The sequence below is a fragment of the Microtus pennsylvanicus genome, chromosome 1 (genome assembly GCF_037038515.1).
Source record: "Microtus pennsylvanicus isolate mMicPen1 chromosome 1, mMicPen1.hap1, whole genome shotgun sequence".
In the NCBI taxonomy this organism is placed as follows: Eukaryota; Metazoa; Chordata; class Mammalia; order Rodentia; family Cricetidae; genus Microtus; species Microtus pennsylvanicus.
This window is the reverse complement of record NC_134579.1, coordinates 210,830,538-210,856,483: the sequence shown is the minus strand read 5'-3', so window position 1 is coordinate 210,856,483 and position 25,946 is coordinate 210,830,538. Positions and strand designations below refer to the sequence as shown.

Genomic DNA, 25,946 nt, shown 5'->3' with positions numbered 1-25,946 from the left:
GGTAAACTGAGCTCCAGGGTCCAAGCCAGGAGGAAATTGGGCTCCTGGCTCCATCTGCGACCCCTCACTGCCTCCTAGAGTCGGAGCTGAGTATTCTTTCAAGTAGACAAAAATTCTAAAGTTCAAAAAGTCATCACTTTGCAGAAAGCGAGTGATGCTCCCCGGGAGGCCTCCTTGTTGGACGCCGCCCTCTGTTCTGGGCTGGGGACACAGAGAGCAGTCTTCTTGTTTCTCTCACGAGTGTTAGGGGACACCGCGGTGATCCGGACCCGTCTTCAGCGTGCACAGGGAACGCTGCTGCGGAACCTTTCTTCTCTTTCCCCTGCGCTTCCACTCGGTCCTCTTAGGAAACGGACACGGTAGAGGACACTTTAAAAATGGAGACCGAAGGTTCAGAACCTGGCGAGCCTTCTCCACTAGAGGCTGCAGGGTCCCCGGACGATCGGCTCTTCCTGATTAAAGGTATGCTTGCCCTGCGCTGGAATGGGATGTTCTCGAAGTCATTCCGCTCTGAGAGCCCTTGTCTTGAGCTTTACCCCGAACTCAGCCTGTGGGGCCCATACGTCACCGGTGAAGTCTCCTTGGGCAGGGGCGGGCAGATCTAGTTTCCGGCCCATGCTGGATTTACCCACCCTCTCTGTAGATTTTCTTGGTAATCTTTTCTGATTGCCACCATCTCTTCTTCCTGTGGAGCAACTTCGCGCTGCTGTCGTAGAGGACAGGGGAGAGGAAAAACACCCAATCTGAGCTCTGAAGAGCGGTACTTAAGAGTGTCCGCGGGAACCAGATGTCGTGAGGTCACAGGTTTTCTCAAGAGCCTCTTAGCCTTGATGTTTCACATTTTGAATGCAATCTGAGACTTCCTTTAGACAAATCTTTTTATTTTAAACTTATTTTTAATACCTTCTCCTAATTATTGGCAGGTGGAATATTCCTTGGTTCTGCAGCAGCAGCGGGAATGCTGGCCGGATTTGTTACAACATTATCATTAGCCAAAAAGAAAAGCCCTGAGTGGTTCAATAAGGTTTGTGACTCCAAAATCTATTCGCAGCATTGCTATTTTTAACAAAGGACGACTATTTTGCATAGTAAAAAATAGTGAACCCTTCGCATTGTTTTTAAAAACACACCCACAAAACCTTATGGATTTAAAAGTATACTAGTTGTCAGTCTTGACGTTTTTCGTGTGCTTTCTTAAAATTAACAGAACAAACTTTGGAAACACATCCATTGCCTTTCCAACTCACAGCATGACCTGATAATTTATTATTGATAGCAAGAGACCCTGTCACTTAAGCTGTTGATGCTAGCTGCAAGAAATAAGCCTATTTCATACATTTTGAAATGTTAGTATTCTTTAAAATGAATGAAAATTTTGTCTTTTTTTTTTTAAAGCAAGGGTCAAGCGTTGCTCACCCTCAGTCCCTATAAAGTTCCTGGCACACAGATGCTCACAAAGCATTGGATGAATAGCTATAACCCTCTTGAGACAGAAGATCCTCATCCTCTGAGCCAGAGTGTACATTTGCTGTGTGAGGTCATGCACTTACTTTCCCTGGTTGGTGGGAAATGCTCTGATATTTATTTGTAGTTGCTTGTTATGTTTTCTCTTTTCCCCTCCCATCCACATGGCTGATTCATTCATTACTTCATCACTTCAGCAAACGTGTGTTTGGGATCTTTTATGTTTCAGGCACTCTACTGTTAAAGGTAGAAAGGGTACAAAAATCAACAGCATGTCTATCCCTCTGGAAATTAAGTGTCTGCTGTGAGAGATAAAATTAGATATTCACACAAATAACTATGTAATTGGTTTGATGTGTGCTATGGAAGACTATTTTGTGAAAAATCATAAACCAATTCCCTTCCCACTTGTCTGTAATAATCATACTTAAGCTTTACGGATACTGTAATGACAAGAGACTGTATGTAAAATGCCTTTCAGTTCCCTCTCAATATTCCAAAGGCATATAGAGCTGCTAAGATCATTTCTGTGCCTCTTATGGGTCGTTTTCTCCCTCCATCATGCAATATTTTTAGAGAAGAAATTTATTTTGTGTCAGATATCATTGAGACCCAACCAATATTGGTGTTTAACAGTTGTGTTGATTTCCAAACCCAGTTATAATTATTTTTTTTTCCAATTTATTTATTTATTAAAGATTTCTGTCTCTTCCCCGCCACCGCCTCCCATTTCCCTCCCCCTCCCCCAATTAAGTCTCCCTCCAGCCCGAAAAGCAATCAGGGTTCCCTGTCCTGTGGGAAGTCCAAGGAACCCCCACCTCCATCCAGGTCTAGTAAGTTGAGCATCCAACCTGCCTAGGCTCCCACAAAGCCAGTGCGTGCAGTAGGATCAGAAACCCATTGCCATTGTTCTTGAGTTCTCAGTAGTCCTCATTGTCCACTATGTTCAGAGAGTCCGGTTTTATCCCAGGCTTTTCCAGACCCAGGCCAGCTGGCCTTGGTGAGTTCCCAATAGAACATCCCCATTGTCTCAGTGTGTGGGTGCAATAATTATTTTAACCCTTGGGTCAGGGATCTATTTAAGAATCTGATGAAAGCTAGAAATTGTCGTGTTCCTACATATTGACGCTTGGTGTTCTGTTTTGTTCTGGGATTGGCTCATCACACATGCCTCTTGTGGTCTCACACAGTTTTACACTGTGGTCCCCAGAGTCCCGATGGCCCTTGAGACAACTGTTTTCCTATTCGTGTTTCGAGCCGCGGGTGGTAGAGTACTAATGCGGACACTCCGCCCTTTGGCATCTCCATGGCAGCAGTGGCTGAGGGTGGTAAGATCGTCCTTGCACTCGTCCAGTCCTTCGTTGTAAAGGAACCAGCGTTAGGTAAATGTTATTGTTGAAGCAGTAAAATTACTAACTTTATTCGATAATGAGACTTGGATGTGCCCGACTTTTACATTTCCTATGAGGAGGTGGGAAGTGTGCATGAAGCACCCCTGCTTCACAGTGACGTGAGCTACCCAAAAGTGGGGTATTGCAGACATTTCCTTAAACACACAAGTAACTGGCTCTTCAGGAGAGCAGTTGTCAATCTTTGTTGCCACTGATAGTAAGCATTGTCAGTGAAAACACTTAGACTCGTAACTATCATCATGAGCTTGACAGCTTCTCAGAATCAACAGCTTTGCCCATGAGATGTTATGATTCCAGTGATGCTTTTAAGATACTGTTTAGCACATGAGATCAACAGCTGGAAGATCTGTGTAATTTAGTAAGGTAGTACCTTCTGAACAGTCACTCTGTGTGGAATGATGTCCAGTCACAGTACAAAGCTGACTAGTGATTTGAATGTTACAAACGAAAAAAATGTCCATTAATAGGTCTCTATGTGGCAACCTTCTGAAGGCTTTTTGTTCAGTACTGGTATATTACAAAGAAGAAAAGCTAATCAAATACTTCTTTTTCTAACCACACATCTGTGTCAGGCCAGAGTTTTATTCATATATTCCAGCTATCAATGAAAAGTATAAGAAAACATTTTATAAAAGATCAACTATAGATATGAAAAGCCACTTTTTAGGCTGGACATTTATAACATTAACAAAAGCATAAAATGGCAATCTCTGTGCTTTTTTTGGGAGTTGGAAAGATAATTATTTAAATATAAAAATGGATTTGTAGCAATATATAATAGATTTGGCATTTTAAAATGAATGAAGGATAAATTTGTTTTAATTTGTATTATGTTAAATATTAATAAGACCCACATAATTGAACATCTTTGGGGTTCATGTATAAAAGAACTTTAGAAACACTGCATAGAGTGGCTAAAATATTATGTAAGCTTCCCACACGGGGAAACATTGAAATTAGCAAATCCCCACTTACCAGACAGTTGCCTGACAGCATCCAGTTACTGGGTTTATACTGAGCACCCATTCAAGAAGTACCCTTAGGCTGTGTGGTGCAGTCACTACCTGGTCTCCTATCATGTTCACAGTACTAATTCCTAACATCTGAATGCTTACTGTGTGTTAGCCGCTCTTCCAAGGACCTCACTCATTTAACACACACAGCCACTAAGGCATTGGATGCTGTTCCCACTAAACAGCAAGACACGGAGGCATGCTGGGTTAAGCAATCAGTCTAACATAGCACTCTCCCTCTTTGTCCCCCTGAGGAATAAATGGTACTGTTCTTAGCAATACTCTTATTCAAATAAGCTGTGCTCTACCCTGGAAACATTCAAATCACAACCCAAAAGAACCTCCAAATGACCAGCCTTTCATTTGGGAACTGCCTACGCTTTTTCTATTTCAGGGGGATAATCATTCCCTTAGTGCTTTATTTTCTAATTGCTGAGTCTTATACTAGGAAGATGAAAGTTGATAAAGAATAGTATTGAGAGAGCATATATTTTTCTTTGCAATTTCTTGAAGAAAGAGAAAGGGGAAATGCAAAGTGCATACTAAAGTAAAAAAATTATTCCCTTGAGTTTCTTTTATCTGTTAATGCACACATACCTCAATGAGATACAAAGAGGAGGTATGGAGGACAGATAGACAGAAAGACAGACATGTTTGTGCACATGTAAATGCTGAGAATGGAACCCAGGGCTGACATGCTAGTTAGGCAGGCTACCAACAAGCTATATCCATCCCTTCAAGATTATTTTTTAAACCTGTACTTTTTACACAGGTTTTATCACATGGCTATGAGACTAAATGTAATGCTGTCCATGAAAAATACATGCCTGTTGTTAAGTGCCCGTATCTCAAGATTACAGAGCTGTTTGCTGTGATTCGTCAGTTTAACTTCCAAATATGGAAGCCTTGATTTTAACTTAAAAATATGGCAGTGAAGGGAAATAGAGCTTTAAAAACATATATGTACACATACATGCATGCACACATGTAAACATGTATGCGCGCATACATGTATGCACACACGTAACCATGCATGTACACATGTAAGCATGCATGCACATGCATGTATGTATGCATGTAAACATGTATGTGCACATGCATGCACTCATGCCAGTACACAGTGCACACACATGCACATATGCCTGCACACAAGACACGCTCATGTTCTTATAAAATATCATTTATGGTGAGTTAAATTTTTTTGCAGAGAGTCAGCCAACTTTATCTAGAACATTTTGAACAGAGAGTGTGAACAGCATTTGGTATTTTCTCTCAGAAGAAAAAAAAACGTGATCAGTCTTCAACATCAAGCTTCTACTAAAATTCATTTTTGGAAATATGGAGACAATAATTAATGTTTTCACCTCACAAACATGACATACCTATTCTTAAAAATCTGAGGCAAAATTTGAGATTCTGTTGTGAATATTGCTATGTAATCTTGAGTTATTTTCATATGTTATCTTTGTATTTGATTTAGTAAAATAAATGCGGGTTTATGTAGACCTTGAAGGGTGTGTGTGTGTGTGTGTATATGTGTGTGTGTGTGTGTGTGTGTGTGTAGAATTCCTGTTTTTTTCCAGGAGGAAAATGGCTATTTGATCTGTTTCTTCCAAAAAAAAAAAAAAGATAATGCAAAGCATAGGAACTGATCCTAACAGAATAATATTGGTTGATGTCCTTGCTTCTGGGTAGGGATTGAGGCCAGTTCGAAGTCATGGTGCAGTGGAGCCTGCAAAAACCAAAAACTGGCACAATGTGGAAAAGGAGCAAAATACTGGAGTATATTGTGTTTATAATAGAAAATGGCTACAGAAGGATTTCAGCAACCCGGTTAGGTCTGAGATTTCTACTGAAAGTGTCGGTAAACGAGCAGGGAGAATCCACCCGTCGGGTCTTGATGTTAGGCTGCGGGCAAGCAGGTTAGCAGAGTGGCGTCCATGCTGGGGCTAGCCCCTGCCATCACACAGCATGTGCATAGAAAAGGCCACATTGAGTGTGCTCAGCAGTGTACAGACCACTCTAAAAACAGGAAGAGCTGTAGTCAAGTGAAATAATCTTTCCAGGTGGAAGACAGTGTTGTAAATCCTTCATTCGTCATCAAATTAGCATTTACTCTAATGCTGTTTTCATGAAAGTGCCAATGAGCCTAATAGAATGTTCCAGGTTTTTCCAGGTTTTTCTAGAAGAATAAACGACCACAGTGCCCCACATTCCAATATCCATCTGTCAGAGAATCACATGCTTAGAGAGGTCGCAAAGCTGCCATTTGACCTTAGGCTGGGCTGGCCTCTTAGGTCAGGTTGTTACACAGGGAGAACCGTAATCTGCTGCAAACGCTTCCAGTACATTTACTGAGTGTTTTACCTAAGCTCTCTGTGTTCATTCCAGGGCACTATGGCCACGGCTGCCTTACCAGAGAGTGGGTCGTCCCTTGCTCTGCGAGCCCTGGGCTGGGGATCTCTTTATGCCTGGTGTGGGGTCGGCGTGATCAGCTTTGCAGTCTGGAAAGCTTTAGGGGTTCACAGTGTAAGTAACCAGCCTGGTGATTGGCACCTGGCTATTGATTTTGTGTTGTCTAAACTTTCTGGTTTTTAGATTTGCATATAATTTGTCTTCTGTAGTAATGACATAGAATATGACTAAATTCTTAACAATATGTAAGCAAACTTCCTGTTGCTAGTAACTGAAGATTCAAATATCATTAGTGATTGATTCAGAGCTAATGCTCATTCTGTATGAATTGGTGTTACCTGTTTAATAAAGTCGCTGACTTGAAACTGCTTTCTATATTGTCTGACATCCATATACATAAAGTTTTAAGGCATTTTAATTAATTACTTAAATTATTAACATGTACATGTTTCAGAGAACGATTCTAAGGGTGTGTGTATGTGTGTGCAGGCACACACACGTTTGCGTGTTTATAAAATGGATACCCTGAACTAAAAATTATACACTAGGAATGACTTATTTCTTCCCTTTTTCTTAAGTAATCAGTGAGAAGCTCTGTACAGAGGGGTGGTGGTTTGCAGAGGTGGTGTTAGTGGCATGGGTAGAAAGAGCTTTCTCATACTTAAAGTCAGCAGGGGTGGCTGCGGGTGATGGGATGTGGGATTTCTCCTAGCATTGGATTGAGCATCTGGGAAATGGAAGGGGACATTGTGGCTGGAGCAGGTTTTGGTAGAATCACAGACTCAGTGTGGGACTTGTGAGCTTGAGCTGTGTTAGATAGGCATGTTGTCTTAGTCACTGTTCTGCTACTGTGAAGAGACACCATGACCAAGGCAACTCTTGTGAAGGAAAGCATTAGTTGGCGTCTTACTTACAGCTTCAGAGACTTAGTCCATTTTCGCCATGGTGGGGAGCATGGCAGCATGCAGGCAGGTGCTGGAGCAGTAGCTGAGAGCTACATCCTGATCCATGGGCAGAGAAAGGTGTTGGAGGGAGCTGGCGTGGGCTTCTGAAACCTCAAAGCCCACCCCCAGTGACACACTTCCTCCAAGGCCACACTTTCTAATCTTTCTATGTCGGACATTTGTACTCCCTGGGGACTAAGGGACCTGTGGGGCCACTCTTATTCAAACCACCGTACACGTAGAGCATCAACAGGTGAATCTGAGACTCACCATATATGGATAGAATTGAAAGCCCTGATTCCAGCTGGACTCGGCTAGTGAGGGTAGAGAGGAAAGAGAGCTGAGGAGCTGAGGAGGGAGAGCCTGGGGATAGGGTTTCTAGGCCAGAGAATGAGCAGAAAGTGCTGGAGTGGACTGGGGAGCCCACATGGTGATGTGGAGTGGTAAATAATGTGTTACGTGCTGAAGATACATGGGGGAACACCGAGTGGTCACTGAGCTCAGCCTGTGAGCCTCGTCAGGACACGGGTAGAAAGCCTCAGTGGGGTGGATTCGAAGAGAACAGAAGGGAGACATCGGAAGCAGTAAGTCTAGACAAGCCTTGGGCTCCCTGTGAAGTGAATGATGAGGTCATAGCTAGAAGAGTGGAGAGCAGGGAAGTCTGGTGGTTTTGTTTTCTAGTGGGAGGATCGGTAGCTGTATCTGGTGATGGCAATGACTGAATTGAGGGACTTGCCACAGCAGCCTTCTCGGAGCATTTTCCACATTTATTTAACTAAAAATGAGCATTGCGCTCCCTGCTCACAGTACACTGGGGACATGGCAGCTGCTCTCACCTCCCGCCTTTCCTGCAGTCACCGTTCCTCTTCAGCTTTTCTCACAGCAGACTTGGGACCCCTTAGAAAAGCCAGACACTCGGACTGCAGGATTGTCGATGATTGGTGGTGTTTGTTCCATTTTCTCCCACTTCAGACACTGGGTCATGGAGACGTAGCCATCTAGAAGATGCTAGTATTGGGGAGTGGTAAGGTTGAGTCACTTGCCTACTATCACATAGGTCTCTTCCAGGAGGACTGGAGCTTGGGATTTGGCTCTGACTATTTAGGACCTCGGTTTTCCAATTTTACCTCTACTAGCTAAGAGGGAAATAAAATAGGGGAAGGGAAAGGGAGTGATGGATTTGACTAATCCGATCCACATGGTTCTTGGTAGCTCCTCAAGCTTTCCTAGATCGCGTTGGTCTCCTACAAGACTGGCCTTTCTCCTGTAGAAGAGACGTCTTAAGGCGCTGTCTAAAGCAGCAAAATGCTGAGGCTCCAGGGACAGGGGAAGAAAAGATTTACAGCTGTGTGTAACAAGAGGGTGGTGGCTGAAAACCCATGCAGGAGAATGTTGACAGAAATATGTGAACGGATAATAGACTGTGGGTAAATAATTCTCTAAGAATTAGAAATATTAGTATAGTGTCAATATTACTCTAAAAACTGCACGGGATGTCTGTACTCTTACCTCCCAATGCACCCCATCTATGTAAGATTTTATTTTTATTACTTTGTACCAAAAATAAAGCACAATTGCCTAGGAGCCCAGGAGACTTCCCTGACCTGCATGGGGTCTGTTTGAAGACACTTCTGCTCCTGTGGAAGTGACAGCCATTGATGCTTTGCATTGGCCTGGCAGTGCTGACAGCTGGCATCCCTGGTGTGTAGTGCTGTAGGCATCAGCGGGGTGAGAGCTGAGGTAGGGGACTCGAGTGCTCTGAGTCATCACATGCATGGCCCCACTGCTGAAAACATCTACCCAACTCATTGAACATGGAGAAGCTGAACTAGTGCCTACAGAGAACTTTCCCTACTACGTGCTAGTATCTTTGTACAGGAAAATGCTCTGCGCTCTACCGAAGGAGAAATAGAAACACCAAACTAGCCACGAGTTTGATCTACACTGCTGATCTGCCTGCAAGATACACTAGTGCAGTGGTGACACAAAGCTTGTGGGAATAACCAACCAGTATCTGATTTGATGGAAGACACACTCCTTAAGTTGAAACCCATTCCTGACACTGCTTGGGTGACCAAGAACCTGAGACTCAGTAGCCCAGGGACTTAGAATAAAACTAAATGCTGTGGTTCTAAAAACAAACAAAGACACAGCAATAAAATGGCATTCTGCTGTACTCATAGATCAGCGCCTTCCTCACCAGTCATCAGAGAAGCTTCCTCCTGCAGCAGACGGGAGCAAATACGGAGACCTTCAGTCAGATGCTATGCAGAGAGTGGGAAACCATGGAACACACAGCCTAAATGGGATGTCTCTATCAAGTCCCTCCCTCAGGACTCAGGGAACCCTGTGGAAGAGGAGGCAGAAAGGGTGTAAGAGCCAGAGGAATGGAAGACACCAAGAAACAAGGTCCCCTAAATCAACATGATTAACACAAAGGCTGAGGCATAGGGCCTGAATGGAACTCTAGAGCTGCAGGAGAAGCAGACACATACCCCAGTCCCTAACCCAGAAGCCATCTTTAATTGATAACTTCTTACAAATGAAAATTTAGGGTCTGCCTGGGAAACAAACTCCTCTTAAGGGCAAACTGCTCGCCCAGCAGTGGATGATCAACAAAAAACAAACACTATATAGCATCTTTGGAGGATTCTTGTCTCACAATGCCAGGACTTTTCCTTTTAAGAAAATACTACTTTTTTCTTTTATTTATGTATATTTTTAATCTCTTTTTACCCTACTAGTTCTTTGAATATATATTACAGTTTCCAGTATAGTGTTCCTATGGGATTCCTGAGTGTGCAAATGAGTGAGTCTCTGACTTGTGCCTTCTCTTGGGCCCTTTTCCTTCTGTTTTGTCCAACTTTAATGTGATCATTTTTGTTTTATTATTTTATTTTATTACTATCCCTTAGCCAGATTGTTTTTCTAATGAGAGACAGAAAGGGAGTGGTTCCACATGGGGGAGGAGGGAAGAAGGAACTGGGAGGAGCAGAGGGAGAGAACTATAATCAGGATAGATTATGTAAGGAAAAAAGTCTATTTTCAATAAAAGTTAAAAATAAGGGTCATCAAAAGAAATGAATCTAAATTTTCATAGACTAACAAAAGTAGGTTATTACACTCCTGAGGATTTGGCTTCTTGGGCTAGATTGTGCTATTTTAGTTTCTAGATCATGAACAACTTTGTTTTATGACCAATAAGAGAATTATTCCCTAAGTAAAATATCTGAGGGAGAAAATGTGTTTTCTAGTCAGCATTAGATCACGCACAAACAGGTGGACTCTGACACTGCGTCTTAATGTCCTAATGGAGAATGCAAACACCTTCCCTCCCATTCAGAGGGGCCGGGCCCCTAGAAAACTGGGAGGCTCCCTTTGTGCCTGTTGAGTGAAGGCAGGAGGCTGCCCTGCGACTGCTGGTGAGCTTGGATCTGTGTGTCCAGCCTCATTTGGGGAAGTGCCATTTTTCTACAATTTAAAGTGACAATCTCAGCAAATGGTGAGCAGAATAACCCACGCCTCTGTACCCAGTATATAGGTGAGGTGGTCATTCCTAGATAAAAGCAGATAATTCGAAATCAACTCCATTGTCACTAAATTGCCAGTAGTTATCTTGAATTGAGCTGTTTCTGCTGTAGACCCAGTTCCCCTTGCCTGCCATCTAGTGGCTGATTGTGAGCACTGCCCAAAGTGCCTGCCTTCCTGTTTTAATTCGCAGCTACCTCTACTGGTCTGAGAGGCAAGATGTACAAATTACTTAAATCAAACCTTAAGTGTCTTAAAATATTTTTATTATACTTTATTTGCACATAGTATTTTGAAATTCCATCATACAGGAACTCATATAATACCTCAAATGTAAAAAAAATTATATCTCACATAGTGATGCAGAATTTAATCAGAGATTTGCCAAAACAACAGCTTCTGAAAAGCTTCTGCATAGCTGACCAAAGCACTGGCCTTGCTCAGGGTTAAAAGTTAAAGCCTTAGAAACCATTCCAAGTTCAGCTCCAGCCACCCCAGTGCCCCGACTGCTACTGAGCCAGCAAGTACAGCTTGATTGCACTATGTGAGTTCATTCATCATTTTGCATTACAGTATTTTAGCATTTGAGTATTATTGAGGTGCTAGTTCATCTCACTAGTTTACTGTGGGGGTGGAGGAAACGCAAAATTTCCCTGTAGGTTCCTCTCAACTGGCTAAACCTGCTGTGCACATGATTCCACAAGACTGCCCGTCCAGCCCAGACAAGTACACTGGGGACAGTGTGATTAGATTGTGACCAGGGCAGGTGGCTTAGCAGATAGTTGAGAGTGATATGGTATAAGCAGCGGTTCCTGTTTGCGGAAGAAAGCACACTGCCATTTAGTTATTGGCATGTTACTTAAGCCGTGCCTTGTTATTCTTGTCATCAGTCTCCTTTTATTATTTACAGAGTATTAGTTGATGATCAGAGGATTTCAGAGAGGCTTACCTTATTTATAACTAGACTGCGTTGTCCTTTATTTTCTCGGAAGGTGAACTGTTAGCTGCCCCACTATTTCTTGGCTATTGCAGTTTTAGCTGTATAGAAGGGGGTCTGCCTGTGACCCTGTGCTGCACCGTTGTCATCTCAGAGGCCCAGCAGTCACCACAGCTGGCGGTACTGAATGTAAAACTGTGGAATCTTTCATATCATATCTTGCATCATGCTGAACGGCAGTGCAGACGCTCCTCCCAGGCCAGAAGTCTTAGGCTCGATGTTTCTGCGCTTCTAAGAAACTGGCTTCTCTCATGGCTTGTATGGAATGTGTTGATGATGCCTGCTGGGTAAGAATTTAGAGTTTACTGCTGTTGCCTTTATAGGAGCTTAAACATCAACTGTAATAAAAAAAAAAAAAACAGGAACAAAAATGTTCTCTGTTGTAGCAAATTAAATTATCTAGAGATTTTATTTTAAATTAATGAATAAATGGAGATTTAACTGCATTACTTTTTTTTGCTATTGGGTAAGGAGGGCTTTGTCTTACATATTGAGAGTCTGTTACTGAAACAAGGTACCTGAGGGCATTCATTTCCTTTGGGAAAGACGTATCCAGCCCATGGATTTGGAAGTCCCAGCCAAATGAGTGGCCCCATTGCTTTCTGCTCCTAAGGAGTGATGGAGAGCCATGGCAGGCATACCCTGTGGAATGAACCACTCACACTACCAGTCAAGAAACAGAGAGGAAGACTAGATAGTCCACATTCCAAATGCCCCTTCCCAGCATACCTCTAATGTGGGATTCCCCTCTGTATGCTGTGAATATGTTTTATTACCATTGGTTCATAGAGAAGTTGCTTTGGCCTAAGGTAGGACAGAATATAGCCAGGTGGGAAAATAAAGGTGAATGCAGGGAGAAAAAAGGCAGAGTCCGGCAGACGCCATGCAGGTGCCCAAGAAGCAGAGTGTGAGGTAACAAACCATGATCTTTGTGGTAAGATACAGAATAATAGAAATGGGTCGATTTAGGATGTGGGAGCTAGCTAGGAATGTCCCTGAGCTGTTGGCCAAATGGTGTTGTAATTAATACAGCATTTGTGTGATTATTCTGGTCTGGGTGACTGGGAGGAAATGAAAGCACGATCTCTGTTACATGCCTCCTGGGCCTCCTCCACTAGGCCCTCCTCCCAAAGTGTCCACCATCCACTAGCACTGCTCTGGACCTCTGGGGAACATGTGGAATCCAAATTATGGGTGAATATGTATGTGTGTTAAATAGGTAGAGCCCATGTTTTTAAAATATCTTTTAATAATTCATGTTTTTAAAAACTATTTATTGTTCCATATAAAACGTAGAACAGAATCCCGCCCACCCATCCCACTACCACTGAATTATAATCACTTGATGGAGGAAGGTCATTGGTTAAGTAATAAAGAAACTGCTTGGCCTCATAGGTTAAAACATAGGTGGGAGGAGTAAACAGAACAGAATGCTGGGAGGAAGAGGAAGTGAGCTCAGAGACGCCATGCTCCCCGCTCCTGGGTAGACGTGATAGCTCTGCTCTCTGAGGCACACGCGATGAAGCTCCGACCCAGGATGGACGTAGGCTAGAATCTTCCCTGTAAGCGCACCTTGGGGTGCTACACACATGATTGGTAATGGGCTAGTCCAGGTGCGAGAATTAGCCTAGAAGAGGCTAGATAGACATGGGCCAAGCAGTGTTAAAAGAATACAGTGTCTGTGTAATTATTTCGAGGCATAAGCTAGCCAGGCGGCCGGGGTGCTGGAGACGCAGCCCCTCCACTCCTATTACTACAATCACTGGTAGAGTGGGGCCTCCTATCAGACCTGTCCTCTCCGTCTGAGGACGCCTCCATAGTGTCAGATGAACATACTCCTGCTTGAATGTGCTACTCTGGGGTTATTTTTCACTGAACAGTCTTGGGGCCATCTTCACACAGTAGAATACATAAATCTTCACTTTTAATGAATTCATGGTACTCCATTAGCTCCTATCATCTGTTAATCAGTCCTGCCTGGGGACTAACGTCTCCCTAGTAAGTGTTATAGCGAACCTGTTACACATACATCTTAGTGCACTTTTCTCGATGAAGAAAATTATTGTGAAGACTGAAAATGTTAATGTTGAAGCAAGGGCCTTTTTTTTTTTAATGTTTTTGATGTGGGCTGTGTAGAAAGGTTGAGAAGTTGAGAAGCTAAGGGCGCATATGTTTCCTAGCCCCCGGGCTGTTGGTGGCTTATCTTTCTCTGTAACATCTGCCGTCTCGGCAGTGAAGGTCCACCTGGAGACAGCTGTGTCTGGAAGTTTGCACAGTCCCCTGGGTCCTGCCTGCTTCTCTCCCAAGAGCTCAGCCTCCTTCTCTTCAAACCCAAAAAGTTCTATGTGTGGATGAAGCACCTCGCAGCTGTTTTCTGTCCAGAGAGACCCTGGGAAGTGGTATCTTTCTGCTAGGACGGAGAGGATGCACTCTGGCCTGTTTATTTGCCCAACCTGGTAAGCTGGCACACACCTACGATTGCAGTACCCGGGAGTTTGAGGTTAGCCTGGGCTGCTTAAGTTCCAGCCAGCATGGGCCATAGAGCAAGACTGCTTCAAAAAAATTAGTTTCTCCAGTTCTTTTTTGTAACTGCTAATATATATATTTTTTAATTGATTTATTTTTGAGACATAATTTTTATGTTAGCATCTTAGGCTTACTTCTAAACCTTATGCCACTGTGAGGGCCTTTACTAACTACAGTAGGATTCTTTCTTTGTCCTCTTTGCTAATTTTAATTTCATCAGTATTCACCAGTGTTTGGAACATGCATGTGTCTGTCTGGCCAGAGACTAGGACATGCATGTGTCTGTCTCCCCAGTGTCTCTTATTGGAACATGTGTGTGTCTGTCTGGCCGGGGACCAGGACATGCATGTGTCTGTCTGGCCGGGGACCAGGATATGCGTGTGTCTGTCTGGCCGGGGACCAGGACATGCGTGTGTCTGTCTGGCCGGGGACCAGGACATGCGTGTGTCCCCAGTGTTGCTCGCTATTGTGTTTACCCCTACTCCATTCACTCAGATGTCTCAGATGAAACAGCTGGCCATAGTTACGAAAACTGTGGGAAGGCTCCCAAGTTTTAACTTTGAATGTGTCTAAGAAGGGAAATAGGCTTCTCAGTGCTGGATATTTTTTCACTGGTTCAGCTAAAGGTGAAAAGCAAACCTGAATTTCCTTGCAAATTGTTTAATGGCAGCCATTTTGGAGTGGCCTGATCGGATGCTCTGCCCCGGGAAGAAGAGCAGGTTTCTTGTTCTGATTCCCCTCTGCCTCATTTCCGCCTCTGACAGGATCTGCTGGAGCTGCAGCACAGTCATCGCGACCTGGCAGCTGTTTCTTCTCTCAGCCTTGCAGATTGAGGAATAGTTTCTCGGAGTCATTTAAAAATGAATTGGAAGGAGCACCGTGCAAGTCTGAGGTGACAGGACCGTCTCTGTCACCCTATTTCCTGTTCCACCGCAGCAGTGCAGATGGCCTAGCTGGAGCTGGGGGGAGGCATTTGATGTAATGTGGAAGAGCAGTTTGGAGACCGAGGGTCTGGATCAGCTTAAAGTGGGGGATAATGACTTGGAGTACTTTTTTAAGTATAGGGAGGGGGAATCTGCTCTTTGAGTACATTTCCAACATACTTTTTTTATAAAAAAGTACCATTTTCTTTTTACAAGTAAGATTGGGCCTGAGCGCATTTTATGACGTGGGGATGTGCGCCAGCTAATGGGAGATAAGCGGCTCTGGAAGAGCCGTGGTGTACGGAGCAGACAGGAACCAGGCCCAGGCTCCCGTGTGGATCCCATGGGGGGCGGGAGGGGTGTTGGGGCTCTGCGTTTCCTGGGTTCTGGTCACTGAGCTCACTGGGTTCACATGAGCACTTCTTTCTAAACACAGCACTGGGTATGGAGTTGACACTGTCGCCTCCCTTACACTTCATGTGAAGGCCACCTCTTACAGATAGATTTCTGAAACATTACATATGTTGATAAATTTGTCTGTAATTATTAGCTTCTCAGTTTTATACAGAAAATGGAGCATTCTCTCAAACTGAATTTTACTAATTAAGTAATACTTTAAAAATGTGTGTGTGTGTGTGTGTGCCTACGAGTGCCCAAAGGTCAATGTTAGACAGCTTCACTCTCCCCATCTCATTCAGCCTAAAGTTGACTAATTTGGCTAGACTGCCCAGGAAACCGCAGATATTCTGCCCAGGGACTTCAGGTGCACCCTGCTGCAGCAGCTTTTCCATGGGTGCTGGGACCACACTTAGGGCCTCATGCTTATGCAGGACACGCTCTACTGACTGTGCCGTTCCCTCGGCTCCTTCTTATTCATTTATTTGTATGCTAATCTTTATGATATTACACATGACTATAATCCCATACATGACTTTAATAGTTTTAAGGGCAGCCTGGGCTAGGTAAGGAGACCCTCTTTCAAAAACAAATTAACTTTTAATGTGCTGCATGTGTTTTCATTCTGTGAATTGTGCTGAATATGACAACCTGTTCTTGACGGCTGATGTCAGTTGTTGTTTGCACTTGTTGAAAGGTTCCTTCTTCTCAGGATTCTAGTCTGGCTCTTCCTGGCAGTTAAGTTCACGTCTGCCTTGGCGCAGCCGTACTGAGCGCACGATGGTGCTCACAGCCCTTCCCTTGGCCCTCATCTTTTTGTGTTGGGTTCTAGCACTGGGTGACCTTGGACACACTGTGGGTGTCATGTCTTTACTCCCCCCTGAACTCATTTATTCCAAACCTGCACCCTGCGCATCAGTCACGCTCCCTCTGAGTGCCAGCATCACCAAAGCTGCCCGGAAGGAAAGCCAGACTGCCTTTCATAATTTCATCCCACCATGTTTTCTCATTCTCCAGTGTCTGTCCTCCACTCCCCCCGCCCCCCACGGTAGTCACAGGGCTTCTGTGTTCTCCTTTCCTCGCAGCCGTCCTTTGTGCTGCAGGATGCTCGTGCCTTCCACCTGCATCCGTCACTGCCACAGACCTGACCCAGCTGTTTGGGCTGCTGGTGTCATGGCCCCGGGCCTTTGCTGGCTGCCTTTTTCTACTGCAGCACATACAGAAGGGCCCTGCTTACTCCAGCTCTGACGTCCCCTCTTCTGATAGCCCTTACCCTCCTCAAGCTAGCAGCTCACTGTCTGTGCCTCCCACAGAAATGCTTCTCAGCTGATGCTTCCCGGTTGCCTCCGGTTGATGTCTCCACTTCGCCCACCCTGCTCTCCATCCAGCTGCTTTCCTTAGCAGCGCACTAAAGGTGTCCAGGTCACCAGCCACCTCCTGTTGCCAGATCTAGGTCTTTGTCCTGTTCCCTCCCCTCCATAGCCGTTGCCACAACTGAGCCTCCCCTCTGAGGAAACGGTTCTTGGGGCCCCTGTGCCTTGTCTCTACTCCGACACCAGTGGCTTCTCATCCACATCCGCTGGCCTCTTCTCCCCTTACTCACTTAGCGCTCTCATCTAGACTCTGGCATTACAGCAATTTGTTCATCTAGTGATTTCCAGATACTTAGCTCCAGCCCTTCAGCCTTCCTCCAAGGTGCATACAGACCATCTTCACCTACTTGTCTCATAATGTGTCTGGCGACAACCCACACCAGGCAGAGTTCCTGGTTCTCTAGTGTTCTTCCCTTGATCTTGCCCATTGAGGAGATGCCTTCATCATCTTATCCCCCCAGTTCAGTTCGACAGCCCATGAGCGCGCTCTGCGTGTCAGCCCCGCTGCTCGGTGTGGCCTCTCTCCTCATAGCCTGTGCTCATCTTTGCTTGCACATAGACAGTTGCCTGTCTCGTCTCCCAGCCTCACCTTCATTTCCCCCAGATTCTTCCCCGCATGGAAGCCAGAGATATTTTTAAAATGTACGTCAGATGGATAATGCTTCATTTAAAACCTTCTATGGCTTCCCGTTAAAAGGTTTACTTGAAGGAGCCCACTCACTCCGCGACCACATCCAGTCCCACCACAATTGCCCACCTCTACCTGCTGCTCTGCAGTGCAGACAGCTTCTTCAGGGCTGTAGCATGGGGCTTCTTAACTCTTTCCCCTCGCCACCCTTTTCCCTAAGAAATGTTTTCGTGACCCTGGGTACATAGGGATATAAAATAGTTACACAAACCAAACACTTACAGTCATAATTCCCTTTCCTTTTACTTGTTAATCTGAGTTGTTCTTCCACATTGAATCACCAGTTATGAATATGATGATGGAGCTGGAGATATGGCTCAGCGGTTAAGAGCACTGACTGCTCTTCCAGAGGTCCTGAGTTCAATTCCCAGTAACCACATGGTGGCCCACAACCATCTGTAATGAGATCTGGTGCCCTCTTCTGGCCTGCAGCATACATGCAGACAGAATATTATATACGTAATTAATAAATAAATCTTTTTAAAAATGAATATGATGATGCAAAAATGTGATTTGGAGAATTTATCAGAAGAGTGGCCAGTTCATTTTTTAGTGTCTAATTCTTAAAGAGAGTCCTCTTGGGTGCTTTTCTGGTGGTCTTCTATGCCTGTGTTCCACATGGAAGACTAAGACTTGTAAATACCCTCATATGAGCATCACCTTAATCTGTGAGCAGCACAATTCAGTTTTTAATTGTTTTTTAAAACTAGTTTTCATGTTACCCTCCTTGCTGTGTTCTACGGGGAGCACCCTCCTTTCTGTGTTCTATCGGGAGCACCCTCCTTGCTGTGTTCTATGGGGAGCACCCTCCTTGCTGTGTTCTATGGGGAGCACCCTCCTTGCTGTGTTCTATGGGCAGCACCCTCCTTGCTGTGTTCTATGGGGAGCACCCTCCTTGCTGTGTTCTATGGGGAGCACCCTCCTTGCTGTGTTCTATGGGCAGCACCCTCCTTGCTGTGTTCTATGGGGAGCACCCTCCCTTCTGTGTTCTATGGGGAGCACCCTCCTTGCTGTGTTCTATGGGGAGCACCCTCCTTTCTGTGTTCTATGGGGAGCACCCTCCTTTCTGTGTTCTACAGGGAGCACCCTCCTTGCTGTGTTCTACAGGGAGCACCCTCCTTGCTGTGTTCTACAGGGAGCACCCTCCTTGCTGTGTTCTACAGGGAGCACCCTCCTTGCTGTGTTCTACAGGGAGCACCCACCTTGCTGTGTTCTACAGGGAGCACCCTCCTTGCTGTGTTCTACGGGGAGCGCCCTCCTTGCTGTGTTCTATGGGGAGCACCCTCCTTGCTGTGTTCTACAGGGAGCACCCTCCTTGCTGTGTTCTACAGGGAGCACCCTCCTTGCTGTGTTCTACAGGGAGCACCCTCCTTGCTGTGTTCTACAGGGAGCACCCTCCTTGCTGTGCTCTACGGGGAGCACCCTCCTTGCTGTGTTCTACAGGGAGCACCCTCCTTGCTGTGCTCTATGGGGAGCACCCTCCTTTCTGTGTTCTACGGGGAGCACCCTCCTTGCTGTGCTCTACAGGGAGCACCCTCCTTGCTGTGTTCTATGGGGAGCACCCTCCTTTCTGTGTTCTATGGGGAGCACCCTCCCTTCTGTGTTCTATGGGGAGCACCCTCCTTGCTGTGTTCTATGGGGAGCACCCTCCTTGCTGTGTTCTATGGGGAGCACCCTCCTTGCTGTGTTCTATGGGGAGCACCCTCCTTGCTGTGTTCTATGGGGAGCACCCTCCTTGCTGTGTTCTACAGCGAGTGCCCTCCTTGCTGTGTTCTACGGGGAGCACCCTCCTTGCTGTGTTCTATGGGGAGCACCCTCCTTGCTGTGTTCTACAGCGAGTGCCCTCCTTGCTGTGTTCTATGGGGAGCACCCTCCTTGCTGTGTTCTACGGGGAGCACCCTCCTTGCTGTGTTCTATGGGGAGCACCCTCCTTGCTGTGTTCTACAGGGAGCACCCTCCTTTCTGTGTTCTATGGGGAGCACCCTCCTTGCTGTGTTCTATGGGGAGCACCCTCCTTGCTGTGTTCTATGGGGAGCACCCACCTTGCTGTGCTCTACAGCAAGTGCCCTCCTTGCTGGAACTGCACTGCAGCAGCCTCCAGGTCTGCTACAGCGCTGGCCTGGCCCTCTCAGCTTCTCTTTTCCTCACTGAGGATTTCCTCTGCTGGTTATGGTCACAAGTTCTCAACTTTGAAATAGTTTTAAAGGAGTGAAGTGCTCTCTGCTCCCACACTTTGTTCTGCTGTGCTCCCAGCGCTGTGGGTGTTGCTGTTGCTCCAGTTTAATGTGGTGGAGGTTTGGGAAAGGCCTAGCTGAGGAAAGTAGCTAAGACATCCCTAACTAACCCTAGCTTCCATGGAATTTCCTCATGTTAGTCTTCCAGACAGGCCCTAAGGGGCCTCACCTACCCACCTTATTAGCTTCTGCCCTGAGAACTCTAGCTCCCTGAGGACCTGGCCTGCTCTGCCCCTCACGGCCCTCACTGGGTCCCTGTCCCTGCACTCAGATATGCCCTAGAGGACTGGGCTGTGCTGACAAAAAAGGGGCAGCCCCCTCTGGCACGTCCATAGGCTTTTACACTTAACTGTTCGTAACACATTAATCATGGCTGCGGGGCACAGTGGTGACACAGCATTTTAAAGACTCACTCTGCTTAGAGGGTTGACAGATCTGCTATAGGATGGCATTGACTAGACTCCTGAGGAAGGAGGGAAGGCAGAGGGCTAGCAGGGAGAGTCCATGTGGAGGGGATATATGGGGGGGGCAGATGTCATCAGTCTAGATAGCAGTTCTCAACCCCTGCGTCATGACTCCTTTGGGGGTCACATATCAGATATTTACGTTAGGATTTATAGCTGTAGCAAAACTACAGTTATAAAGTAGTGATGAAGTAATTTTATGGTTGGGGGTCACCACAACATGAGGACCCGTATTAAAAGGTCACAGGATGAGGAAGCCTGAGAACCTGCTATGGGATAACCCCTCTGTATGCTGTGAATATGTTCTATTACCATCAGTTAATAAAGAAACTGCTTTAGCCTATAGCAAGGCAGGATAGAGCCAGGTGAGAAATTCAAACAGAGATACAGGGAGAAGGGCAGAGTCAGGGAGATGCCAAGAAGCCACCAGAGCAACAAGTTGTACTAGATCACAGGTAAAACCATGAACTACATGGCAATACATAGATTAATAGGCATGGGTTAATTTGAAAGTAGGAGCTAGTTAGTAATAAGCCTGAGCAATAGACCAAACAGTTTGTAACTAATATAAGTTTCTGTGTGATTATTTGGGACCGCGTGACAGGAAATGAAAGCTCCATCTCCATTACTGAACCCCTGCTCTAGATACATGCTGGTGGTCTTGCTTTTCAACTTTCCCTCTCCTGAGTGATGTAACCAAAAGCATTGAGGTAGCATCCTGCCTCAACTGTAATATTACATTACTTTTTTTTTTATTTTGTTTTGTTTTTGTTTTTTAAGACAGTTTCTCTGGGTAGCCCTGGCTGTCCTGGAACTAGGTTTGTAGACCAAGCTGGCCTCACACTGAAAAGATTCACCTGCCTCTGCCTCCTGAGTGCTGGGATTAATGGTGTATGCTGCCACCATCCAGCTTCATTTTTAATAGATAATTTGAATTGGGTCTTCAATTGAAAGAACAATGAATAACCTAAAATAGAAAGCCAATAGGAGCTATCTGGCTATATTTGGTTTTGAATATCTTTGAGTAGCCCTCCATCTTCTCTAGACATCATGACCATCTTGCCTGTCTTCATGCTTGCTGTCTTGAGACTTACTGTAAGTAAAGAGCTGCTTTGTTTGGGGTATTCTTTATTTTGGAATGTTGTCATTCTCCCTCTCAAAATTGATTTAGTTGTGACTGAGGGGAAAGACTGAAGAGCCTGTAGTCATCAAGATTGTATTTCTGAAGAGGCTCAATCTCTGAAAGGAAAATGACTGTCAATAGAAGCTGTCCAGCTAAGAGTCACCATGTCCTTGAATCTCAGACTCAAGAGCTCTCGCCCTGGAGAACAACTTGCCTGACTGGGCAAGGGAATCATTACAGAAAGAAGGTGGACCAGTTGTCAGGCTAACATCCCAGTGAGAAGTGGGGTAAAAGAAATCGCAGCTATCAGTGATAGTTTGTGGGTCCTCTAAAACAGTGGCCACCATTTTTTAATTAGTTTTTAATTTGACAGTTTGCTGCCGTAAATCTGATTGCCAGTGTGTGGAGAATTCATCTGTCTGTTTTAGATTGATGCATCACAGTGGCTCTGCTTCCTCCAGGAAACCATCAACAAGAGGAAGTGCTCCGAGTGCTCGTCATGTTTTCTGGGCGTTTGCAGTTTGTTAGGTCTGTCATAAACTGTAACATTTGCGTCTCCTCAGAGTTTTGAGATTAGTTCACAAGACTTAAGAAAAACACAGAGGGGATGAGATATGCTGGTGCCAGCTTGCAAAGTAATCGTGTTTCACTACTTTAGTCAATAATCCAACACACACAGCGGCTAAAGGTTAATCTGCTGTTCCAAGGTCATTCCAAAGACTCTTTCATTTCAGTAGAGTACTGTAAGGCCGTCTTTCTCCTTAAGAAACTGCAGGGCTTGGGGGAAACTTTTTGTTTTGGTTTTTGTTGTTTCGTTTTTAATCCGTTCATTTACTTACGTGAGTGTGTGTGCGCCTGAGTTTTATACTCGCCAAGTGGACCAGGTGCCCTCAGACCTAGAGCACGTCAGGTGTCGCTGCAGTTGGGACTAAAGGCCGTTCTGAGCCCTCTGGTGTGGGTACGGAGACCCCAGCCTGGGTCCCCTGCAGGAGCATTATGCTTTTACCCACTGAGTTCCTTTTGCTTTGTTTTTTTTAATCTGGACTCGATCGCGAGCTCTCCTTTGGCTGGAGAAAGAGGAGGCACTCTCAGCCTCTCACTCCTGCCTTGTCCAGGCATGCACCACAGTTAGGATATGGGCAAAAACCTTTCCTAAGCAGAAGGACCTCCAGCTGAATACACTAAACGAGGAACCTGTTCCTCTCGCCATGCTGCCTCTTGGTAGACAGCATGGCCACCTTTGTTGTGGCTCAAGGATCTATCTTCTCTCTTGTTGCCAGAACCATTCGTCATATACACACTGAGAATAGGAAACGATTAATTCCAGGGGTCAGGGTTGGGTTCTATGTATCAACATTAGAGAGTAGGAGTTTGTAAAACTCCAATATTCCTTGCTGCGGGCGAAACCCTTTATTAAACCTTGTTGCAGGCCTGCTGTTGCCGGAGCTAGAAGACCCAAACTGAGCTTAGCCCACGCGCCGCGCTGTTGGGTGGGGGCTGCGCAGCCGCAGTAGGAGGGTCTGAGCCTGTAGTACGGGGCAACAACCGACCATTCTGGCATCAACCGTCTTCCTCCCTCACCCGGTTAACTTCATCCACCTGAATGAGCAGCCATGGCCTGGGCTGCGGGCATCCTGCGAGCCAGCAAAAGAGTGAGTGCAGCTGGAGTGGATCTCAGGGACCTGAGCATAGCTCTGCGGCCCAGTCGGGTGCTGCGTGTGCCTCTCAGCCGGGCCTGGTGGAGCGTCACTCCCACGTCCACCATGTCGACCCTGAAGGGTGAACTTATCCAGCACTTCAGCTCCGAAGAGCCCATTCTCCACAACAAGGTTTCCATTATAGGAACTGGGTCAGTCGGCATGGCCTGTGCCTTCAGCATTATAGCGAAAGGCTTGACTGATGAGCTTGCCCTTGTTGACAGTAATGAAGAAAAAATGAAGGGTGAGACGATGGATCTCCAGCATGGCAGTGTCTTCATGAAAATGCCAAATATTGTTTGCAGCAAAGATTTCCTTATCACTGCCAACTCGGAGGTAGTGATTATCACAGCAGGTGCACGCCAGGCGAAAGACGAAACGCGCCTGAATTTAGTCCAGCGGAATGTAGCCATCTTTAAGGTGATGATCGCCAGTATTGTCAAACACAGCCCCCGCTGCAAATTGATTGTCGTTTCCAATCCAGTGGATATCTTAACGTATATAACCTGGAAACTGAGCGGGTTTCCCAAAAACCGTATTATTGGAAGTGGCTGCAACCTAGATACAGCTCGCTTCCGTTACATGCTTGGGGAGAGGCTTGGGATTCACTCTGAAAGTTGCCACGGATGGGTCCTTGGAGAGCATGGAGACTCGAGTGTCCCCGTGTGGAGTGGAGTGAACATCGCTGGGGTGCCTCTGAAAGAGCTGAATTCTGCCATAGGAACTAGCAAAGACCCTGAGCAGTGGGGAAATGTCCACAAAGAAGTGATTGCCAGTGCCTATAAGATTATCAAAATGAAAGGCTATACCTCCTGGGCCATTGGCCTGTCTGTAGCTGATATTGCAGAAAGTATTCTGAAGAATCGCAGGAAAACACATCCAGTCTCCACCAAAATTAAAGGTCTCTATGGAATAAAAGAAGAGGTGTTTCTCAGTGTGCCTTGTATCCTGGGAGAAAATGGCATCTCTGATATTATAAAGGTGAAGCTGAGCCCCACAGAGGAAGCCCAGATGGTAAAGAGTGCAGAAACACTTTGGAAAATTCAGAAAGATATCAAGTTTTAAGCCAGCCCTGTAAAGATGCCGAAGACAACAGATGCAGTATATGCGGATGTGGCGTGAACTGGGGGTTCTGAAGGTTGGCGGTCTCTGGTTTGGTCTCCTGTTGTGTGGCATCCAGCTGCCAGGTGACTTTGCCTTTTCAGTTTCTGAGTGACTGAATTAAAGGTATTTTTGGTGTTTCAAGTACTGGTTCTTGCCTGTTGGTGTGGTGTTCAAGAAATTGATTCGTAAGAACACATACTGACTGGTCCATTCTGGTTGGTACATTTATATCCACTTCTATGCCATTTTAAAAAGTAACTCGTATGGGCTAGAGAGATGGTTTAGAGGTTAAAAGCACTAGCTGCTCTTCCAGAGGTCCTGAGTTCAATTTCCAGCACCCATATCATGGCTCACAACCATCTATAATGGGGTCTGATCCCCTCTTCAGGCCTAAAGTGTACATGCAGATGGAACACCCATATGTAAAATAAGTCTTAGAAACAAATTAACGCCTGCATTTAAAAATACAATTATGTAAAAATTTTTGTGATACATTTTGAGACTGCCTTGTCTTGGAATGACCTCCCTGAGCCATTAAGATATTATGAAGGGGACAGGAAGGGTGGCACCTGCTGCTCTTGCAAGGACCCAGGTTCAGTTCCCAGCACCCACATGGTATTCTACATACATTAGACAACATACTTTTACATATATATTTTTAGAGGCATCACGAAATGTGGACTGCAGCTGCTTCAAGAGCGGGGGAGGGGGGAGTTGACGGGGTAGAGGGAGGAGAGGAGATGGGAAGGAAGCAGACTGAACATGGAAGCCTTGGTGGTCAGACTCTAGGCAGGACTGATTAGCAGAGCTTATACAGGAAACAGAAATGGAATGAGCCTCTCAACGAAGAAGGCAAAAAAAAAAAAACCTCACAAAAAAGAAAAACTATTTCAAACTCAGCTTTTAGTGGCAACAACTACTTGCCTGTTAGAACTGATTCTGTAAGGATTTTGTGATTAGAGAGAACCTGAATATTTTAAGCAAATTTTTAATATATAATGCGTTAGACAAAATGGTTTTCAGTTTCTTCTTCCACAGCCCAGACGTGCCATGGTGGGCGGGGGGGCAGCACCCACATGCACGTGGCTGCAGTGCAGACGCAGCCACGCAGTCAGACCTGCCTCCCCAACTGCATGACACAGTTGTCTGGTCGCTCATTGTTAAGGGGCAAATGATAAATACACCAGCCGCACCGCTGGTGTTCTTGTTCCTGGCGTACTGGTTCCACAGCCCTGAGGAAGCTGCTGGAGTGGGAACGAGAGCATTATTAGAGGTGTGATCTTGGTTCTATTCTAACATCTAAAGTATCAGTCAGACCCTTCTCTGAATGTCCGTATTTCCAATAATGGCTTCCGAGGACAGCAGTATTTCAGGACAAGGTTCTGGGGCCTGATACTCCAGGGAATGCCTCTTATGCCTTAATCCCTGCACAGAACACTCCCAGAAACAGCCTGTGGTGGCCCACAGACCATGCTTACAAGGGTGACCCTACAACCCATAGCATAAAAAACATTCTCCCTGACCAACAAGGGCAGAGCAGAGGAGATCCCAGAGTTTCACTTTGGAGTAATGTGACCAGCATGCTCACAGTCATCAATTCTGGGGGCTGAGGGAAAGTTCCATGGCAGTAGCTGTGAATTTTCCT

At 45.5% G+C, this 25,946-nt stretch overlaps 2 protein-coding genes across 2 annotated transcripts in view; both read left to right on the top strand.

Moving 5' to 3' along the window:
• Nucleotides 1–247: 247 nt before the first annotated feature.
• The window catches only part of Tmem242 (transmembrane protein 242), a 28,419-nt gene continuing 2,720 nt past the window's right edge, over nt 248–25,946 (top strand). The window contains exons 1-3 of the mRNA XM_075950349.1: nt 248–462; nt 924–1,024; nt 6,281–6,418. Of these exons, the coding sequence (XP_075806464.1) occupies nt 378–462; nt 924–1,024; nt 6,281–6,418 (324 nt within the window). The 5' untranslated portion in view covers nt 248–377. The remainder of the gene's footprint in view (nt 463–923; nt 1,025–6,280; nt 6,419–25,946) is intronic.
• Nucleotides 22,451–24,320, top strand: Ldhal6b (lactate dehydrogenase A like 6B). The gene has a single exon (XM_075959294.1). It carries the CDS (start codon nt 23,114–23,116, stop codon nt 24,260–24,262), a length of 1,149 nt encoding a protein of 382 aa, XP_075815409.1. The 5' UTR covers nt 22,451–23,113; the 3' UTR covers nt 24,263–24,320.